The sequence below is a fragment of the Setaria italica genome, chromosome IX, assembly GCF_000263155.2.
Source record: "Setaria italica strain Yugu1 chromosome IX, Setaria_italica_v2.0, whole genome shotgun sequence".
Classification (NCBI taxonomy): domain Eukaryota; kingdom Viridiplantae; phylum Streptophyta; class Magnoliopsida; order Poales; family Poaceae; genus Setaria; species Setaria italica.
Genome location: NC_028458.1, coordinates 15813960 through 15835566, shown reverse-complemented (window position 1 = coordinate 15835566; position 21607 = coordinate 15813960). Strand labels below are relative to the sequence as shown.

General features: G+C 46.2%; 1 protein-coding gene and 2 long non-coding RNA genes across 3 annotated transcripts; 1 reads left to right on the top strand and 2 right to left on the bottom strand.

Moving 5' to 3' along the window:
- Positions 1-2296: 2296 nt before the first annotated feature.
- On the bottom strand, positions 2297-2751 carry LOC111258413. Its single transcript, XR_002678988.1, has 2 exons — positions 2571-2751; positions 2297-2493 (listed from the first exon to the last, which is right to left on the bottom strand). It is a non-coding gene; the product is annotated as an uncharacterized LOC111258413 (long non-coding RNA).
- A 5867-nt stretch (positions 2752-8618) lies between these two features.
- Positions 8619-10416, top strand: LOC101776869 (mitochondrial import inner membrane translocase subunit Tim9). Its single transcript, XM_004982761.2, has 2 exons — positions 8619-8782; positions 10049-10416. Exons 1-2 carry the CDS (start codon positions 8688-8690, stop codon positions 10233-10235), a joined length of 282 nt encoding a protein of 93 aa, XP_004982818.1. The 5' UTR covers positions 8619-8687; the 3' UTR covers positions 10236-10416.
- A 2010-nt stretch (positions 10417-12426) lies between these two features.
- LOC101776599 lies at positions 12427-13250 on the bottom strand. Its single transcript, XR_215841.2, has 2 exons — positions 12838-13250; positions 12427-12742 (listed from the first exon to the last, which is right to left on the bottom strand). It is a non-coding gene; the product is annotated as an uncharacterized LOC101776599 (long non-coding RNA).
- Positions 13251-21607: the final 8357 nt, after the last annotated feature.

Genomic DNA, 21607 nt, shown 5'->3' with positions numbered 1-21607 from the left:
AACAAGATTCGTCTCGCGAAGTAAACTCCCATCTGTGGCCAATTAGTTTTGTAATTAACTCATGTTTAGTCTTCCTAATTAGCATCCGAACATCCGATGTGACACTGCTAAAGTTTAGCATCCAGTATCAAACACTCCTTAGCCCTTGTTCTCTTACCTCCAAACTCCCAACTTTTACACTATGCAAAAAGAAGATTCCCCATCACATCAAACTTGCGGTACATGCATGGAGTACTAAATGTAGACGAAATCAAAAACTAATTGCACAGTTTTGTTGTACTTTGCGAGACGAATCTTTTGAGCCTAATTAGTCAATATTTGGACAATAATTCACAAATACAAATGAAACGCTACAGTGTTGCTACAGTAATTTGGCACCTCCCAAATTCGCGAAGTAAACAAGGGCTTAGTCGCTTTGAAAGGGATGCAAGATCCGTAAAGCAAGGCAGGAGGGGAAGGGAAAAGGGCTTTGCGACGCTGGCGTGGCGCCACAGTGCCATCGCTGCTGCTACGGCTGCTGTTCTCGAAATGAGAATGGACAGGAGCGGCAGGAGGGAAGGGAGAGGGGTCCCCCGGCGTTGAGCAGGGGCAGGGGCAGGGAGTGAGGGAGAGAGTACTCGAAAAGCGGCAGGGGACGCGGCAGACAGCGGAAATGCTCTTGAGATCGAGGCCGTACCTTGGAAGATCGAGGCCGCCCGAGTGGGGGAGTGCTAGGGGCAGAGCATCAGCTGCGCCCGGTGAATTCTGCGCGCCGCCGTGTGGTTCTGTAGGAGTGAGCGGCTGAGACCCGGGACGGTTGTTTCCTGTTTGATGGTTTCTTGTTTCAGTCTTCCTATAAACGGGTTTTGTGATTCATACAATTTTTACTTCGCTTGTAAAAACTCTAGTCCTTTTTGTTTTTGTTTGTTGTAGTGGCATAGTTGTTTGTCAGCACTCGTGATGTAAATGATTCCCTGACCTCTGCGAAGACAGAGACAAGTCTTTTCACCAGCACATATATATTGATCGAATGTGGTCTTGTGGTCCATCCACGATAGCATTTTGCAAGAAGTGCCTAATCATACCTCATCAAATTGAATAGACTGTGTGTTTCTTATGTCCATCGTATGCTTGGCGACAACTAATGCGCACATCTTGCTCACTTCTCCAGCATTTCACCTAGGGAGTACTTAAACTTCCCGCACAGATCTTCATATCTGATGTGTTGCCCTATTATTTTGTCCATTAACACGAAGTTATTGCGCTTTCTTAGGGCTTGTTTGGCTTTAGGGTGCTAAAGTTTAGCACCTGTCACATCAGATATTTGATACTAATTAGGAGTATTAAACATAGGCTAATTATAAAAACTAATTGCACATATGGAGTCTAATTCGCGAGACGAATCTATCAAGCCTAATTAGTCCACGATTTGACAATGTGGTGCTACAGTAACCATTTGCTAATGATGGATTAATTAGGCTTAATAGATTCGTCTTGCGAATAAGACACCATCTGTGCAATTAGTTTTGTAATTAGCTCATACTTAATCCTCCTAATTAGTATCCGAATATCTGATGGGACACTACTAAATTTTAAGACGAAGTATCCAAACAACTACTTAGGGCATGTTTGGGAAGGGGGTGTTAAAGTTTAATAGGGTGTTAAACTTTAACACCCTCAAATGAGGTGTTAAACTTTAACACATGGTGGGTGTTTGGATGGGTTGTTAAAGTTTAACACTTTGGCTGAAAAATGACTGCATTACCCCTCAATAAATGAGGTCCAATACCCCTGTGCTGCTGTTTTTTTTGGCGCCAAGTGCTGGCGTGCTCGCTTTTGGCGCCAGGAGCTGCTCGTGCTTGCGCTGGCGCTCGGTTGTTGCTGGGTCTTTGGTGCCAGGTGATGTGGGTTTCATTTTTTTTTCATTCGCCCAAATGAAAGAACGATCAAATGAAATAAAAAATATTCAAATTATTTAGAATGTCCTGTACACACGATAGAACACAGAGACTACACAAATGTTGTCAATGTCATTACAATACAATCATACAAATAATCTACGATTTGTTGTACAAAGCATTAGCTAATTCATCCCGAAATGCATTCATATTACAATCTTAATCCCCTGCTTGTGTATTTATCCCATGTCCTTCGTCGTTTGGCACTTCAGCCATAGGAACAAAATTTTCATCCCGATCGCACATACCAAAGGCCCTATCGGCCATATCATTCTCTCGTATGAAATTATGAATTGCCATGCATGCTACTATTATTTTACTTTGTTTGTGCATCGGAAAACTTGGTATACCCACAAAATCCTCCACTTCATCTTCAACACTCCAAATGACCTCTCGATAACGTTTCTAAGGGACGAATGGGCGTAATTAAAAGTCTCTTTCATACCTTTTGGCATTGGGCCACTCCTAAACTCCGGTAGATGATACTTTGTACCCTTGTAGGGTGCAAGGTAACCCGGACGATTTGCATAACCCGAGTCAACTAGGTAAAATTTGCCTACAGATAAGACAATTTTCATGAGGTTAATAAAGGTGCCACGATCTTCTATACAAATGAAAACAAAACAAGTGTACCTGCAGGAGGATGCGGAAACTTGTCACCATATTTGTTTAAGGCATCACTGAAGACTCTCATGTCATGAACCGAACCAGGCCATCCAGTCACAGCAAATGTGAACCTCATGTTGAAATCACATATAGCCAGCACATTCTGTGAAGTATATCCATGTCTCCCGGTGTGCTGAACCACCTTATCATTTGGCACCACAACCGGTACATGCGTCCCATCTATAGCTCCTATACAATTGTTGAAGTATGGGGCAAAACGAGGGTTTCTCAACCTTTGGTGCACGGTCTTAAATTCTGGATCCTTGGGCTTAATAATATCCACTGCTAGCTTAAGAACACTAGACAAAACATTATTGAATGTACGGCTTATTGTTTCTAAGGACCTTACAAACCGGTCCTCAACCTGTCTAAGGGATTGTGGTGCACCAATTATCCAAAGAAACATTCCTAAAGCCTCCATCGTGGACATTCCTCTAGTTTCCCTCAACCCATAGGTGTCGACCAACAAGTCATGCAACTGGTGAAACAATGGGTTTGACATCCTAAACATGTTGTAGCAAGTGGTTCTGCTAGACAATGTTTCATGCACCCATTCTATACCCGACACAGTAGGAACCCTCTATGGAGCTTTGTTCATGTAAGTGTCACAATACGTACCGATCATGATTGCGGCCGTTAACATGTCCCGAGTCGTTTTACGATGATACTGTTTCATCCACATGAAACCAAGAATATCTGGTGACAAGTCGTCATCTGATGAACTTGTCTCATCATTATCAAAGTAATAATCCTAAGGCAGCAAAGAAAAACATGTCAGTCAGTCCATACGAATTACAAACAGCCACAAAACATCCACATTTTTCACATATTCAATAATGTAAACAGCCACTAATTTAGCACATTCAATCCTTAAAAAATGAAAACAGCCACTAATTTAGCACATTCAATCCTTAGATAATGAAAACAGCCACATTCCAAAGCACATTCAATCCTTAAATAGAACAAACAGTCACATTTTTGACATATTCAATCCATAAAAATAACAAACTGCCACATATTGTTCAAACAACCAAACTTAGTACATAAAGTAACTCTAATTCCCTAAAATAGCCACATTCACTCCTAAGGACAACTAGTTACTTCTAACAAACTAAGGCACATTCACTCAACAATATTGTTCTCTTTGCAATATCTCTTCAAATGATGCAGCCTTCCTTCAGGAGTTGATATGTTGCAAAAAAAATTCCCTCTCATATGGATCTTTGAATAAGTGTTTGCCTGCATAGAACTCTACACTTTCTGGGGTTGCTCCATATTCCAAAGCCAGCTGTTGACACCTCTTAACAGACTGAACCATCTCTTGGATAGGGTTGAGCTTCTATCTTTTCTCATTGAGGCTGGCTGCAATACTCTCCCCCACATTACTTAATAAGTTATCATCTTTCTCAGAGGTAGTCAATTTCTCAACTAGGCTGCTCACCATCTTCATCAAAGGGCTTTTACTTTTCCTTCCAGGACTAGTGGCAGTGGACTTGGTGCTGGTGCTACTTGCTCTCTTCTTGCTGCTATTGCTGACTGGGCTGTCTTCATATTCATTAACAAACCCATCTGGACCATATTGATCATCTTCCTCTACATCATCAGCATCTTGGTCCTCATCCTCTTCACAACCAGACACAAAAGATGTAGAGCCATCCACTACAACATCATGAAACATCTCCTCTAAGTGATCCATGTAATTTGGAACACCATACTGAAATTTCTTACACTCACTATATTTGCCCTGCAAATGGATTTTGATGTTATACATCAATGCACATAAAAGTTACTGCAAACATATTTCCAGAAATTATATTTGCCCTCACCTTGGTGTTTTTTTTCCACCACCACTCTGGGGCACTTATACTACCATCCCCATTCCTTCCAAGACCAGTATCCTTTTGGCATGCTTTCCAGAAATTATGCAATGTTTTCAATTGATTAATCCTGTTCCTGATCTGGGACTTTTGATGTCTCAACCCAGTGGCCATCTGGTATTTATCAACTACTATCTTCAAACCTCTTGAAGTAATTGATCCTTTGGGACAGTTGCCTGATCTAATCTGGTCAATCCACAAGTCACACAACAAACTGGTATTGTGTTCTGTCCATTGTACCTTGTCGAATCTATTTATCTAGTGCATAACAGAGACATAGAAACCCATCACACACATAATAGGTAACAACATCACAAAAACAGGGTGTTAACCATCACAAGAGCAAGCACTAAACATCACAATAATTCATGTTTATTGAACTATAGCAAGTAACCATCACAAAAAAACAGCCACTAATTCCTGTTTCTGAACTATAGCAAGAACACACAAGACCAGGGTCTTAACCATCACAAGAACAGGGTGTTAAACATCACAAGAACAACCACTAAACCTCACAATAACACCCACTAACCATCACAACAACAGTCAGTACCACAGATGATCACAAAAACATCCACTACCACAGATGAACAGATCAATAGGATGACTATCAGAACTAACCTTGGAGGTGGGGAAAATAAGCTCGACATTCTGTGGACCACCTTCTTCGTCATCAAGATCAACCCAATCCTCTCCACCAAAGGATTGGGTGTAATCAGTAGTGGATGGACCTCCACGACCGCCGGAACGTCTTGCGCGGCCATAGGAACGGGCTCCGCTGCGTCCGCCGCTGCTACCAGCACCGTCGGCCAACGATCCAACGAAGAGAGGCCTTGTCATAAGTGCTCCGCTGCGTCCGCCGCTGCTACCGGCTCCTCGACTACCGCCGGCACCTTTGCTGCCGCCGCCCCCTGCTCTGCTGCCGCCGCCGCCTCCTCTTCCTCCATTGCGAGGCGCGCGTAAGCCGAGGGTACGACTGCCGCGGCCTCGGGGTGCTCCTTCTCCCTGAAGGAGGTCGGAGTAGGAGCTGTAGTCGGCCAAATCTTCGGCCTGGGAGTTCAGATCCAGGGCTTGCAAGCCCTCGCGAGGAACTCCAGAGGATTCCGCCTGGGAGAAGAGGTCGAAGGCGCCGGCGGGGAAAGCTGGATCCGCGTGGGGGAAAAGATCTTGCAATCCATCGTCGCCGTGCCCGTTCATGAGCCCCGGGGAAGGGTTCAGGGCAACGCGGCGCACTCCTAGCGGCGTGGATGCCGTGGATCTGGGACGCGGTGGGGAGAAAACGAAGAAGGGCGGGAGGGGAGTTCCTGGAGGCGGGGTGAGGATGGAGGCGGGGGGAAGAAATGGATTGGAAGGGGAAGGTCACGGGAGGGAGATAACGGGGACAGGAGACGGCGGAAGGCGATGAACCGCGGGCGGGAGGAGATGGCCGGCGGGAGGAGATGACGGCGGGCGCGGAGGAAGGGATGCGGGAGGAGATGGCGGCGGCCGCGGAAGCAGCGATGCGGGAGGGGAACTAGTGGGGGACAGATGCGGGAGGAGGGCGCGCTGGCGGCGGGCGGGATGGATGGCCGGCGGGAGGAGATGGCGGCGGGCGCGGAGGAAGCGATGCGGGAGGAGATGGCGGCGGCCGCGGAGGATGCAATGCGGGAGAGGAGTGGGGGAATGCGGTAGGAGAACGCGCTGGCGGTGGATAGGGGAGAGAGAAGAGGAGAGAGAGGGGGGCAACCAGGGAAAAGAGAGGGAGGGGGACCACTTTTAACACATTTGCCACATTTTAACATCCCTCCATGTGTTTATGAAAAGAGAGGTGTTAAATTTTAACACTTCATTTTTAACACTTGCGTTTGACAGTCAAAGTGTTAAAAATGTGTTAAAAAGGGGTGTTAAACCCCCTTCCCACCTAGTGTTTCGCTAGCAATCGCTGCAATACGCTTGGCAGTTGACACTGTATCCATGGTACTACGATTTCCGATGACAGTCTGCTCTGACATGGTGGACACTGGGAGCACGTCCGTCCTCTCAAACGGTGGTGCAAAAGATCATTACCATGCCAGCTGCCAGCACCAGCGCGGAGGGGACGAGACGGGACGGGACGCCGGCAGTCGCAGCGCAGACGATCACCGCCTGTGCGCGAGTCCGAGGCAGCATCTAGCCAGCAGGCAGTATTTCCACCACCAGCTGTCACCCCTGCCGCTCCTCGGACGCGGCGGCCACCCACCAGCACACCACACTGGCTTGCCGCTCCCCGTGAAACCGCACCACCTCCAACTTGCATTGCACTGCGGCGCGCGACGCTGCGCGCGGATCGCAGCCCTACACAGCTCGGTTACCGCGCCACGTACGCCAAAAGGGATCGGGGATCGGCCTCCTCGCCGTCGCCACCGCCGGCGAGATCTTCGCGCCAGCTGCAGGCAGCTACTCCGCGAGGACCTGCGTTGATTCTGACCGTGGCGACACCCGGCCACCCGGGCCCAACCCTACGAGCTTGCAATGATACAGTAGCCTAGCCACCCACCTGTAACGATGCGGCCATGCAGACATAGAGTGGGCTGCTGTGCTACTGTCTACAGCCCCCGTTCACCCGTTGGATGCTCTATGTTGTGGGGCCTTTTTTTAATGCTAGGACACAGGCGCCTGGCCGGGAAGAAATATCGAAGCCTCCTGCAACAGTTAAATAATGATGTTGTAATTATTATTTTTGCATATTTCACAGTGAATGTTGTATGAAATACAGTGTTCATATTGTGGTGGAAATTTTCTATCACAAAATCGAACGATATATTTATTTTTTTCAATGTTGCAACTACATATTTTCAATGTTGCAGATGTTGTATTTTGATATTGCAACGGAGCTCCATCGGACGTCCGGACGCTAGCGGCACCATTTTTTATGCCACTCATATGCACCATCCCAACAGTAGCACATATGGAAAAAATATTGTGATATTAATATCTGGCATACGAAAAATTATCATGAGATTAATATTTTGCCACCACGATGTGTTGTGTACCGAACAAATAACGCCGTTAATTTCTAAAGTCAATTTAAACTTTAAGAGCACATATACAAATCTACCGTGGCGGATGCAGGATCCGGGCTGCCCAGGTTGCAGCCCGGGTCCAAGGCTGAAAAACCAACATAGATCTAAGTAAAAATATACAAATAATAGAGGTGTAAAATACTTAGTCTTGTATTAAGCTTGCATCAACCTCCCTCCTGGCCAATACCTGGGTCCGCCCCTGCAAATCTAGGTAAGTTTCACCACAGGAAATCTAATTGGTTAAGCGCATATAGTTCTCTTTAGAAGTGTGGTATTACCTGGCTTGCTAACTGCCAAGATAAATCATTGTAAATTAAACTTTTATAGATTAACGCCATAAAGCTCGTGTAATGTTATTCTCTCTCATGAAAACCTTGATGTTTGGAATATGATGACACTGTTACTTTGTCAAAGACGTAGGTTATTGGAAGTAGTGCGCGCATGAACTTCATATATGTTCTCAAATTAAAACAAAAAGCATTTAAAATTTATTAATACGGAACTTCTAAAAATTAATTTACTTTTTTTGAGGAAGATACGGATTTATACATCATTTCTAGCGACGTTTACAGCCAGAAATATAGGGGTGAGATCAACTAAACATATCGGCCATCCCAAAAGTACACGCTACTTTACCTAGATTATGAGCCTCCATGTTACAATTCCTACCTTTGTGCACAAACTGCACACAATCAAAAACTTTTGCTCCTGCTCTTACATGAATGTCTATAAGGATCATCATGTAAGCGCATTTTGGATTCTCATTGATATTCTTACTTTGTCCAAAGACTTGCTTTGCAAGAGACATCCGTTCGCAAGCAGCCCATGCCCAACCAAATCGCCAGCTGTACGGTTTCCGGGGTCCAGCCCAGCCCCCAGCGAGAGGAGAGCCGAAGACACGCACACACACACACACACACAGTTCGGACTGACGTCGTTGCGCTAGCCCGTGGGCCGAAATCGAGCGCGTCGCGAGGGATGATGCCATTGCCATGGGCTCACGCTTTGTCCGAAACGGAAACTTATGCTTCTTACCTAAGGAGGCCCACAACGGCCTGGCCCAACCCGAGAGTCTAGTACACACACCGTCTCGCCTTCTCTCCCCTTCCTTCCTCACCGAGTCTCCAAAACCTAGCTATTCTCTTCCTCGAGCAGCGGCGGCGGCCATGGACAAGAGCATGCTCGGCGACCTGGACGGCCTCCCCGAGGAGGACAAGATGCGCATGGCCGCCATGATCGACCAGCTCCAGATCCGTGACAGGTTCGAGGACTATGCCTATGCGCTTCTCTCTGATGACACGGGGTTGTTGACGCTAGTCCATGCTTAAATCTGCATCTTCGTGTCCCTTATATGCGATAATTTTCGGTTAAGTTTCTTCTCTCTGTCGACGCCTAGCCGTGAATTCGTGGGCGCGCGCAGATAAGGGACAGGGTTATGCTGCTCCGAGAAAAAATTGCAAGTAGTTGGCTTACTGATACGGTGCATTGAAATCTGGGATGGAAGGGTTTTTGGTGTGTGCATCCACTGGATTTATGCGATTTTGCACCTTGTACGTCCCAAATCATGCCGATTAGTATGAGTTTAGCGAGTCAAGCTCTGGTTTCCTAGGTGTTTGGCTGCTGATGACTGTATGAGAGCTGCTCAGTGATAGATACTTAAGTTTGTCCCGATGGTATAGGAATAGGAAATCGTGGTTTGGAAATGGAAGGTTGTTAGTTAGTCCTTGGTTATATTCGGAAGCTGCCAAGCTATCAGGTGAATTCAAACCCAGAGTTTCTAGGCTTGAAAATTTTAACTGCTTGCTAACCTTAGCTGCCCTGGTGGTAACCAAGGATTCTGTGGGTCAGAAATGATAGTTTCATGGCTCTGCATTCCTTCTGTTATTTGTTATTTCTGATATGGATATTATAGGTGTCCAGCTATTTGTATGTTCAGGTCTGCCACATTAGATTTGCTGGTCAGCGGTTCTAGGCTATAGCTAAAACTGTCATGATCGTAAACTCCTGTCCTTTTAGTTTTGAGAGAGCATGGATTATTTTTTGAAAAGCTGAGAGCATGGATTATTTGATAGTGCTATTGGGTAAGAGTATGTCATCCTTCTGGATAATTCTCAATTGTTGCATTAGAATTGCTCATTGATTAATTCTAGTTTATAGCATTTTAGATACCTAGAAAGGGGCAACTTCTGTTCAAGGTGTAGATGCTGGAGGCAAAAGTGCAACTGTTGGTGTTATCATGCTGCTTGAGGCTAGTGCTAGACCTGATAATGTGAAGTTACTCAAAAGTGTGGAGAAATAGATGTGATGATGCAACAGAATAATATATCCCAGTTAAATGAATTAGTGATCCTCGATCGTAGCAATGTATCTGCAAATTATAACTTGACTATGTAAGTGCTGTTTCCTCATATTTTTTTCCCTATTGTCTAACCCAAAACTCCTGCATAGCACATTGAATCCTTCACATCTTTTGCATCGTGAAACTGCACATGTAGAACCCTCACATCTTTGCTCTATCACTTTTCAGTCTGAGAATGTACAATTCCCTGGTGGAGAGATGCTTCACGGACTGCGTGGACACGTTCCGCCGCAAGACCCTGGACAAACAAGAGGAGTCGTGCGTCCGCCGCTGTGCCGAGAAGTTCCTGAAGCACTCCATGAGGGTTGGCATGAGATTTGCTGAGCTTAACCAGGGTGTGGCCACACCTGACTAAACGTGCTGGTTTGTTGCCCCTGCCAAGTTTCTAACCTTGGGGATTTTGTCAGCATCGATTTGTAATCCTAAAAAGATTTTAGCACTCGTTGAGATATGCAACTCAGTTAGGTTGCCTCTTGAACCAACTGCTGCTGGGTATGAAATTGAATAAAATTACCTTGAATCATTGACCAATGGCACATCGTGCTTAACTCTATCCATTGATACATGATAGCTGCCGAGAGGAGTTTGGATTCTTGTTTCATACTAGAATCATCTGATTTTGAGCCACACAAACACAAGTGCATATTATCGTTGCTATAGTCAGGTGTTGTCTAGTGTGTGCAGCATGGTGCAAGATCTATAGAGGCACCCTTCTTGCCCTTTCTTAAAACATCTGTAGAGGCACCCTTCGTGCACATGAGCTCATCATGTCATGGACTGATGCGCTTGAAATTGGAATTTGGAAAACCAAAAGCAGGATCCAGCACACGTTTCGACCACCAGATCACGCCGTCAACGGCTTAGATCAAGCTGCCCAGCCCAGTTGCCATTGGAGGAGGTTCACGATGGTCTGGACGTGACCACCTATGGCATCTCATGGTTTTGAGCTTGTAGCCTTGTACCCTACAGAAGCTGCTGCTTGTTCTATTGCGTGAGATTCAGAGCTCACAAGACGGCGGCGTTGTGGCGTCCGTACTTGTGTGCGTTGGCATCAAAGATTGGAGCACGAGCATGATGCGTCATGACGTGTCCAGTGTCCTTTTATGCTTGCGTCTTGAGCTTCCTGCACTTCTTTTTTTGCTCCTTGATCGCTAGTGTTCGCATCAAGATCCCGTTCCCATGGCTGTAAAGTGCAGCTCTTCTTGAGGCAATGATGGAGCTCGGTTCAGTGTGGATGCTGATGCTCTGCAAGACTGCAACTAGTGTGTTCAGAATAGAGAAGCAGCTGAACACAGGCCATAGTGCTTGATGCACACGCATGTGTTTGCCGAATCCCTTTGTGCTGATCATGATCCACTGAAGATACAAGCAATCAAATTCATGAACTGAATTGTGACAAACCTGCACGACACAAACACGTTGCTCAACGCAGCATGGAAACTGGGGATATCCATTCATCTGTTCAACTGAAACATAACACCAAGGACCAACATCTCATTTCCAACCTGAAGGGCGAAAATATGCTAGCTTTGGGTGCGTTTCCTATCAGCGGATTTGGGGTTGAAAATCGCAGCCAGGGCCCCACCCGGCATCAGCAACGAGCGCTGAAGCCTTCTGACGACTCACTGACGAGGAGCTAGCTGGCGGAAGGAGACTTTGGTCGGTTCAGTTAAATGGTGGAACACTTTGGTGGTCGGTTCAGTTGGGCCGAGGCCCATAGCATGTTGGGTTGGAGTAGCCCACCGGGCGTGTGCCTCGACCGATATTATGGATAAGAAATGAAAGCAAACTATGAACCCCCGAAACCCTCTCTGTTCTTCGCATCGCCTGTCCGTCCCCAAATCTCTCCATTGCAACCTGCCAATTCCCCAGGTACCACCAAATCACCCGAGAGGGTCACAGCAAGGCACTTTTGGCACGAAACGAGAGTCGGTGAGTGGATAGGGCCCCCCCGGATTCGCGTCGGGGTTGGTGCGGTGCTATCGACGTGTTCGCGGAGATCTCGCAGCTCGAGCCTTTCCATTCTTTCCCTCGCCACATGTAACTTGGGGAAAGATGTGCACACGCCAGTGACAACACAATGCGTCGTGTTTCCATCTTTTGAGGAGAAAGAAGAACGCGAACGCGTGTGGGCCGGGTCGGATCAGTCGTCATCACAGCGTCAAAAGCGATGTCGTCGTTGCATGTATAGGGCGAGCTGGGGGGGCATCTCGCCGGAACGGGCAAGGCCGGGTGCTTCCGCGAAGCTTCGTCGTCCCCGGCAGTAACGGATCGTGCATGTGAGCCGCTTTGATATGGAGGAATGCTAGATCGGGCTGCGCAGTTTTGAATTTCGATAGCAACAAATGCTATGCACCGTACTTGCTTGCATCGTTCCGGGACGAGACACCTTGACGGGGGCTTCCCTTCCTCTGGCTCGCACGGCTTCAGGGGCTTATGGGTTGCCGGTCACGGTTTGCCACGCTTAAGGTTAGGTGTTTGCCAAACTGTGGCTTGCCACAATCTGTGGTAAAATTAGACTGCTTGGTTCAGAGCTCCCACAAATATTTGATAAAAACTACCGTGCTACTTAATTAGTTAAAATCACGGTAACAATACCTGCTCTTGTTCTTTCATGAAACAAACAACATTTCAACAGTAGATTCTAATTAAGCGGCAAGATGCATATGTTTTGACAACTGCAGATCCTGCTAAGCAAGTAAGCCCCATCTTCATCTTAAGAAAAAAGAACGGAAGTTTATCATGGTCCATGGATAAGCTTCAGAAATCCGCAATTCTCACAACCGCATCCCTCAAAACAAAAATCAGTTACTAAATCTGACCGAACGTCTTGACGCTGATTTCCTGGTTCAAGATCCAAATCTAAGCATCGATTAGAAAAGGGGATCTAGGAGGTGGCCGGGACTGCAGGAATAAGCAGGCAAGGCAGAGGGTCGTCGTAGGCGGCTGCTGCTCACCTGACCGCTCGGTCACTGCTGCGGATGACCACCATAGATGCGTGGCCGTCAACTTGACTGCTCGAGCGCTGCCGCGGGTGACCATCGTGGATGCGTGCGGCCGTCCAGTTCACCGCTCCGGCGCTGCCTTAGACGCGCGCTGGGTCAACGCTGTCCGGGGAGGGCGCAGATCGCACAGGTGAGTACTTCCGCTTGGCGCCTCTTGTAGCCGGCGGCAGCCATGGCGCGGTGGTGACTGCGGTCGACGAATGAGAGAAAATAGAATGGAAGGTGACTCCACGCCACACATTTGACGCGGAAAACGGTGGCGACGTCTGTTCGGAGGCGTGGCGAGCACTTGAAGCATGAACCAAGCACTGACCTAAACACCGTGGCTAGCAGGCGGAACCAAACACCCTCTTAATTTGCCTCGGCCGAAGACGGCAAGCACCTGGGACAGGGGCACCAGTGGGTAGCGGTAGTGGCTGGCGGTGGCAAGGCAGGAAAAGGGCAGCACGCCGCGGCAGTCAGTTGGCTTTGCTCCGCGCGTAAGAACCTTTTGACCGGCCGGGCACACGCACCGAATTTTTTTTTTGTTTTTTAGAAAAAGATTCTCACGGATAGGTTTCCAGTGGAACCAATTTCAAAAATGGACCCTTAGTAAGCTTGGCGCCAACGTGAATGGCGCCAAGCTAAGGATCTATTTTTTGAATTGGTTCCGTCAGATGTCTATTTGTAAGAATCTTTCGTAAAAAAGTTAAAAAACAAAAAAGTCGGACACACGCACTTGGGCTCCGCCGGCCTGGCGCCCTACCGTCTCGCAACCCATCGTCGATGCGATGCGAGGGTGCAGTGCAGTACAGATGGGCACTATTCGATCACACATTCACACGATACGCTGGAAACCGAAACGGTGATGGGGACGATGCCCCGTGTGTCACGAACGACTCACGCGTCGAGACCGGCCTCGTCGTCTCACAAGGTTCAGCGAGCTACGCAGGCTGATAAGGCAGTACGACATGGCCACGGCATCCTGCGGGCCCAAACGGGCTAGCGGGGGTTGCTTGCTTCCACGCGAGGTTTCTTCCTTCGGCTAAATGGACGGCTCGAAACTATCCGGCACTGACACTATTTGACCCAGCATTATTAGGTATTATTATCTAATCGTGTCAGAACGTCGTGCCAATTTTCCAGCTCAGATACTGCACTATGCTATTTTCATAGTATCGTGCCAGCACTATAGGCTCGCCAGCCTAGCGTGCTCGTGCTGGCTCTAGCACTATGCATCCACACATTCAACTCAAACTTTATCAGTTTCATTACAAATTTATGTAGATATACATTAATTCATCCATTACATCATAAAATTCATATAAAGATATATACATTTCATCAAATAGTGTAATATACATCTATTTCGCAGCACTATGAGTCGAGGTAATCGTGCCACATCATGCCTAGTCGAGAATCGCATGTTGGGCCACACTATAGGCCGGTTTGGTGGCCTAAGCAATATAGGTCGGTATGGTGGCCTAAGCACTGCACTATAATAGTGCCGTGCTGACCCAGACACTATTGCTATAGGATCAGGCCGTGTTAGTGCCGTGTTTTTAATCGTGCTTCAGGCCGCTGTTGGACCTGGCCTATTTGACCATCGGACCTGACCTATTTAACCATCTATACCTTCCGTTCCATGAGCACGTAGTACTAAACAAATCATCATGCTCATGCCCGTCGTTTGGTCACTGATTCTGACCTGATCTTCCTAGACAGTATTTGCTTCGTTGCAGGAATTGGACACGCTGGGACGTGGAACGGACTACAGGGGCTCCAACAGAAATTTGCAAAATACTGTAACTACTAGTACGCTACCTCGTACACGGAACACACACTACCACAGGGATGTCAATGGGATAACCAAGCAACTGCAGGGACCTCTGACGAAATTTGCTCCTCTTCCTGCTCTTGCTAGTACAAGTGTACAACGGCCACGGAAGCCGGTGCCTCCACCACCACCCACGCACTCAGGTCCTTGTACGAGCACGACACACGAAAACCCTCCTCGCTTGCCTCTCGCTGCGCTCCTCGCCGACCGCATCCGGCGCGGCCGCCATGGTCCCGCAAGCTCGTCCTCGTGCTGCTCCTCCCCGCCGCAGCCCTTCTCGTGGGCGTCGGATTCGTGTTCGGCGTCGGGCTGTTGGCGTTCGTGCGCCTTTGCCCGTGCCCCGATGGGCTAGAGGACCACGGCTCCTCGCCCGCGCCCAGCCCCGACCCCGCCGACGGCGAAGACGCCGTCGTTTGCCTGCGCGGCGAGATAACTTTTTTTTTTGAATTTGTCTCTTCTAGAATTTTTTTCTTTGTTGAGATAATTTTTTATCGGTTAATTTAACTTTCTTATCTTTAGTTATTGTTATGTATTTCTTAAACAAATAAAAAATGTAGGCACATTTTACACGAAATAAAAGCATTATTAAACTCCAATCAAATGAATGATGATGAAAGCACACAGAAGCAATTCTAGCTGCACTGTTTACGTGGGCCACCTTGCTAGTTATGTTACTCCCTGAAATTCTTGACAAAATTGTTGGCAAATAGACTGCAGAAGATCATTCTTCAAGTAGTCCATGCCAATCAACATAGATTCATCAAAGGAAGAACCATTCAAGACTGCTTAGCTTGGGCATTCCAATTCCTGCACATTTGTCACAAATCTAAAAAAGAAATAGTCATTCTTAAACTTGACTTTGAGAAAGCATTTGATAAAATTAAGCACGAGGCGATCCTGCAAGTCTTCAAACATAAGGGCTTCCCTGCTAAATGGGTGTGTTGGATGGAAAAGATTCTTTGTTCGGGTACCTCTTCAGTTCTACTAAATGGAATTCCTGGTAAACCCTTTAAATGCAAAAGAGGATATCTCCACTCTTATTTGCCATGGCTGCTGATCTTTTGCAATCAGTAATCAATAATGCTGCACAAAATAATTTAATTTCACACCCATTGGGACATGACTTTGGTGGAAACTTTCCAATTCTAAAATATGCTGATGACACCCTTCTACTCCTTCCTGTTGAATCAGATCAACTTGTGAACCTGAAGGTTATTCTGAAAACTTTTGCCACATCCACTCGTTTAAAGGTGAACTACAACAAATCTTTTCTGGTAACCATCAATGTTGAGGATAACAAACTAGCTTCACTAGCACATCACTTTGGCTGTCAAGTTGCATTGGGCCCATGCCATTCACCTATCTAGGCCTTCCTCTGGGTACCATAAGGCTGGCTGTCTCTGAATTTATGCCAATCCTTACTAGGATGGAAAGACATCTCATGGGCATCTTCAGAATGCTTACATATGTAGGCCGACTGGTTGTAGGCCGACTGGTTCTGGTAAATTCTATATACTCTTCAATGCCAACATTCTATCTCTGCTCGATAAAACTGCTTGTGAAAATCTTGGATCAAATAGACAAATACACGAAACACTGTCTTTGGAATGATGGTGATCTGACAAAGAAAGGAGGTTGCCTAGTTGCCTGGAAAACAGCTTGTCGAAGTAAACAAGAAGGGGGACTTGGCATCATCAACCTAAGGACGCAGAACTACGCTCTTCTTCTATAATTCCTCTACAAAATCTACAACAAAGTGGATCTTCCTTGGGTCCAGCTGACTTGGAAATGCTTATACAGAAATGGGACTCTTCCCATGCTCGTAGTAATGTTGGGTCTTTCTGGTGGCGAGATATCATGTCCCTTTCCCAAAATTTCTTTATGCTTGCAACGTGCCATACTCAGAAAGGGACAGTCATGTTTTGGCAAGACACGTGGAACAATAACATACTACAATAGAAATTCCCACAGCTTTACTCTTTTGCCAAAAAAGAGAATATACCTATTATGAAATTCACCTCATTAGACATCAGCACCATCTTTTGGCTTCCCTTATCCCATGAAGCATTTGTTCAGCTTGAAGAACTTAAGGACCTTTTGCTCAACATGCCTAGAAATGTTGATCTGAATGATTAATGGAGCTACATCTGGGAGTCCGCTGATTTCACAAGCAAGAGAGCATATTCATGCCTGAGAGGTAACCTGCCTGCTTCACCCTTGCTTAAGTGGACGTGGAAGTCTAAAGCACTGCCCAAACACAAATTCTTCTTTTGATTACTTCTTCATGACTGGCTGAACGCTGGAAACCTGTTCAGACGCAAACATATGCATCTGGAAAGCTATAACTGTGTGCTATGCGTGAAACATGTGGAGGAAACCATCTCTCATCTATTCTTCACCTGTCCCTTCAGCGAAGCCTGCTGGCTTTATCTCGGCATTCATTGGGACCCCTCCTTGCAGCTACAGGACATGATTGTTCAAGCCCTTCAACACTTTGGCTCAACCATTTTCAGAGAAATAGTTACAGTGGTTGCATGGTCGATATGGTGTCACAGAAACAGCATAATCTTCGATGGCCAGCACGTATCTTTTGCGCAATGGAGGAGGAGTTTTGTAGAGGACTTAAGTCTGGTTTCACTTAGAGCAAAACCTTTTGTGAGTAGTAGTTTAAACCTTTGGCTGAGTAGTCTCATTTAACTTTCATCCTTTTCCTTTGGGCTTAATGCCTTGTACAATGTAAATATCCATCCTTTATATATACAGAAAAAGGTAGAGGCCTTCCAAAAAAATTACGTGATAAATTTTTGCAGTACAATAATCGTTCTAAATAGCGGATTAAGTGGATTTAGCAGCTGGACTTGCAGGCTAAATGAGGCTATAGCAGCTAAATTGCGCATGAGAAAAAAAAAGCGATACCTTGTCTCAAAATAGCTATAGCAGGCTATAGCCAGCTACGTAAACCTTGTTATAACTTTCGTAATATACACAACTTATATGTATAATATTTGCTATAATTTTATGAGAATGTTGCCAAAAAATTTATACACATCACTTATTTGCGAATGATATTTACTTGATACAAAATTGTATAAAAAGTAATTGAATAGGAAAAAATTGAAAAAGAAAAAACATGCTTGCGTGCGCGCCACGGTCTCGCGCGGTGGCAGGCGTACTAGTTTGCAAGTTGGAGCCCACCGGTATGACAATCTCCGTGATTTCGAAAGAATTTCCACGTGTTCTTAAGCAAAATAAATGCCCTCCTTCCGCTCCAGCTCTCCATCACATAATCCTCGGATGGTTTAGTTTGGACATTTTTTTATCTAATACGTAAAAGAGCATCTTTGGATTAAGAAAAGAAACAAAATTTCAACATGAATAATTACAACACGAGACGAAGAGTCGCTCACTTAGCGGACCTCATTTCCCTAATGCTATATTAGGCAACATAGAATAACTGAAGATACAAGATTGAGCTGACTAAGCTTCGTTGAGACCAATTTTACAACAAATTTGTCCTAATGAGCCCCCCTCCCCCTCTCTCTCCCTAGTCCAAATTTGTCTGGCGTACCTGTGCACCCATGCCCCGGCGGGATCAGCTAGTCCTGAATTCCTTTTACGTGTTTGGTTTTGGTTGCATGTATTATTTAGTTCATGTATGAAATGGTTCAACATAGATAGTTATCTTTAGTTTGGTTGGATTAACCGTACCAACTCACTCAGGATGATGTCATTCCACTTGATATAACTATCTACTAAGAAGGATGAACCATATAGTTCAAGTAAATTGGTTGGATCATATCATCCAGGATCATTCATACATGTATCATGTGGTGCACTCAACTAAACAACTATAAGACAATGAGTTTGTCCAAAGATGAAGGGGTATCGCTTCGAGGCCACGTGCCTCGGTGCCCAACTATTGGGGTATCAAGATTGTCAGTGGTGGCGTTCTAAGTCAAGCTCCAAATAAACAAGACAACGACGAGAGCATATCAAAGGTCGCCCGTAAACACCGAACTGAGCGGTTGATTTCCGACAGCATGTTTATTTCCTTTCTTAGTTTCCACTTCCGCAACCCATTCTCCTTTTGAACTCTCGTATGCCAGTATGGTCCCCCGTACCCTCACATGCGCATGAACCCTTAGAAAATCTTACCCTATCGGTCACCACAAATCATCGAAACACAAAAATATATTCCAAAAAAATTATACAAAACTTATATAAACGAAAGAAATTATACAAAAAAAGTTCCAACAAACATTTTGGAAAAAACAAGAAACAAAATTTCAGAATAAATGTTCGGAACCGAAACCGAAGCAATAATTTAGAAGAAAACGTTATGAAAAAAATTCAAAAGAATAAAAATTGTAGCAAAAACTTTGAAAGGAAAAAAATCTAGAATACAAATATATATAAAAACTTTGAAAAAAATAAAAAATGAAAATAATTTTTGAATAAATAATTATAGAAAACCTTTGGAAAAAAAGAAATTTTTTTTGAAGAAAACATTAAGGACAAAATTTGAACAAAAGTTATTGCTAAAACTTTGACAACATCTAAAGAAAAAATATGAAAAAACTTTGGGGAAAAAGGAAAAAATGGAAAACAATTTTGAAGAAAAAAAGTAAGAACGAATTAAAGAAAAGGGGAAAAAAGAAAAAAAAAGTGTGTCCTCAGCGAGCGGCTCGGGGCAGGGAGCTCGTTGTGGCCCCACCGCTCCCACACAGAGACCTCGCTGTGGCTCCGCCGCCACTCTCGCTCGTTGTTCCGGCCTAGACCGGACCTCTGCAAAAGGCCAGCTCGCCCCCACCCACCATCGTCAGTCCCCACGAGCTTCTCCTTGTGCCCGCCGTCGACCGCAAGCGAAGCTCATCGCGAGCTCCCCCGTCCACCCGCCACCGTACCCCTTGCTACCGCTCCCCGTGGGTGGAGCTTGCCACCCTCCGCAGTTGCTCCGCCGTGCTAGCACCGCTTGCCGCTGGAGAGAGAAAGGGTGAGTAGGAGAGAAATGGATCTGGGATGGAGGGGAAAAGAGGAAGGCCATAATGCTTCTCGAGGAAGGAAACGAAAACAACAGATCACTCGCAGGTCGCAAGCTCGTAGCAGTGTAATTATTTGGGGACCTCTCGCATGTGGATGGACGTGTGTGGAGTGTTGGGAATCGACTACAAGAACGGGAACGTTGGGTCGAGTGCAATATCAGCATTGGGCAATGTGAGGACCAAACTAATATATCTATCTATCTATATCTATAATATAAAAAATGAAAACAATTTAAAATATTTCTCGTCCAATTCGGAGGTGCCGACCTGTAAAAGTCGCGAGTTAGAAAATATTTGTGCCATAATCCTAATTCTTTTCTCACCGCACCCCCCCTTTACCCGCCCAGCGTACTACCCGCGTCGTACGCCCCATCCCCATCCGCACCGCCCCTTCTCATCCGTATCCGACCCGGCTGCCTTGACTTCACACGGCGTGCGGACGATGCCCGCGACTGGCCTCCTCTTCCGTCCCCATGGCGTCGTCCGCCACCCCGCTGCCATGGTGGCTGCCGCCCGCGCGGCGCCGATGCCGGGCTCAACGCTCGTGCTCTTCAAGTCTACGCTATCCGCGGACTTGGACCTCTGCCTGCTGGACATGTTCCCGCACCTCGCCGCGTCCCGTCGCTGCCGCACCTCCTCCTCACCGCCTCCGCCACCGCGCGCCTCCACAGCACCTCCCTCCGCCTCTAAGCACGGCTCAAGTCGCTCCAACGCCTCAAGCTGCTCCACCAAATGTCCCGCCCCAACGCCGTCGACACGGTCATCGCCGGGTTCTGCGCACTCGGCCGCGTCCAGGCGGCGCTGGAAGTCGTGCGCGAGATGCGGGAACGCGGTGGCATCTACGCTACGGTGTTCTCTGGCTCTGGATGGTGCCAGATCGGCCGTATCGAGGACGCAGCCAAGGTGTTCGACGAAATACTGGCCGAGGGAAAAGTGGAGCCAACTGCGGTGATGTACAACGAATTGATCGCAGGCTAGGAAAACTGGATGCTGCGCTGCAATGCTGGGAGGATATGGTAGGGAGCGGGGTTGCCATGACGATTGTGGCCTACAATGCATGCATTGTTTATGGTCGAACGTGCATCAGATGCTTATGCATTGCTTGAGGAGATGGGTGTGTGAGGCCGCGGTGACCTACACGTCATTGGTATTATGGTATATGCATTGTCCAGGAAAGGGCAAGTTCAGTAGACAGATAGGTTGTTTTTAGCGAGGCTGCGAGGAAGGGCATCAGGCCTGACTTTGTCATGTAAATTCTCTGATCAATAGCCACTGCACAGGTGGAGATATGGACAGGGTATTTGAAGATAAAATTCTTTTTTATTACACGTGTGTCGCACGTGCATTTACTAATGTAAATAAAAAGCTATATAAAAAGATCCTAGATGCCATTTCAAAAAAACTAAGATAGACCTTAAAAATCAAAGATTCCGAAGTACTGATAGACGCCACATCGAACATATTAAAAAGAAAAACCGTTTATGCTACTGGACCTTTTAGAGCCTTGAAATGCTTTGAATATAACCGTTCAAGGACAGCTTAATTACACAATATGTCAATATCTAAAATCTTCCAATTCATTCACGAGCTTTATTTCGTCCTTCAGATATAAACTAGATACATGTCCTATTTCGTTAATCTCAAGATCTTTTTTATATTAGCTGCGCGCTTTTCATATCTTTCAGCATGATCAGCACTAGGCGTTTTCGAACTGTAAGACTTACGCCCATTTCTATCAATTCAACCAAACTCTTTACCTTATGCATGAATTTTGAGGAATAAGACATCTTCCAATCAAGATTAAGAGTCAGCTGACTAAACATCCTAATCCTAGGATTGAATATTATTGGTTTAGTTTTCAAGG

Excerpts from the sequence above, each read along its gene's own strand:
- LOC101776869 (XM_004982761.2), top strand. The coding sequence starts at position 8,688 with ATGGACAAGAGCATGCTCGGCGACCTGGACGGCCTCCCCGAGGAGGAC. Across the intron at positions 8,783-10,048 it reads CAGCTCCAGATCCGTGACAG|TCTGAGAATGTACAATTCCC; the intron begins GTTCGAGGACTA and ends ATCACTTTTCAG.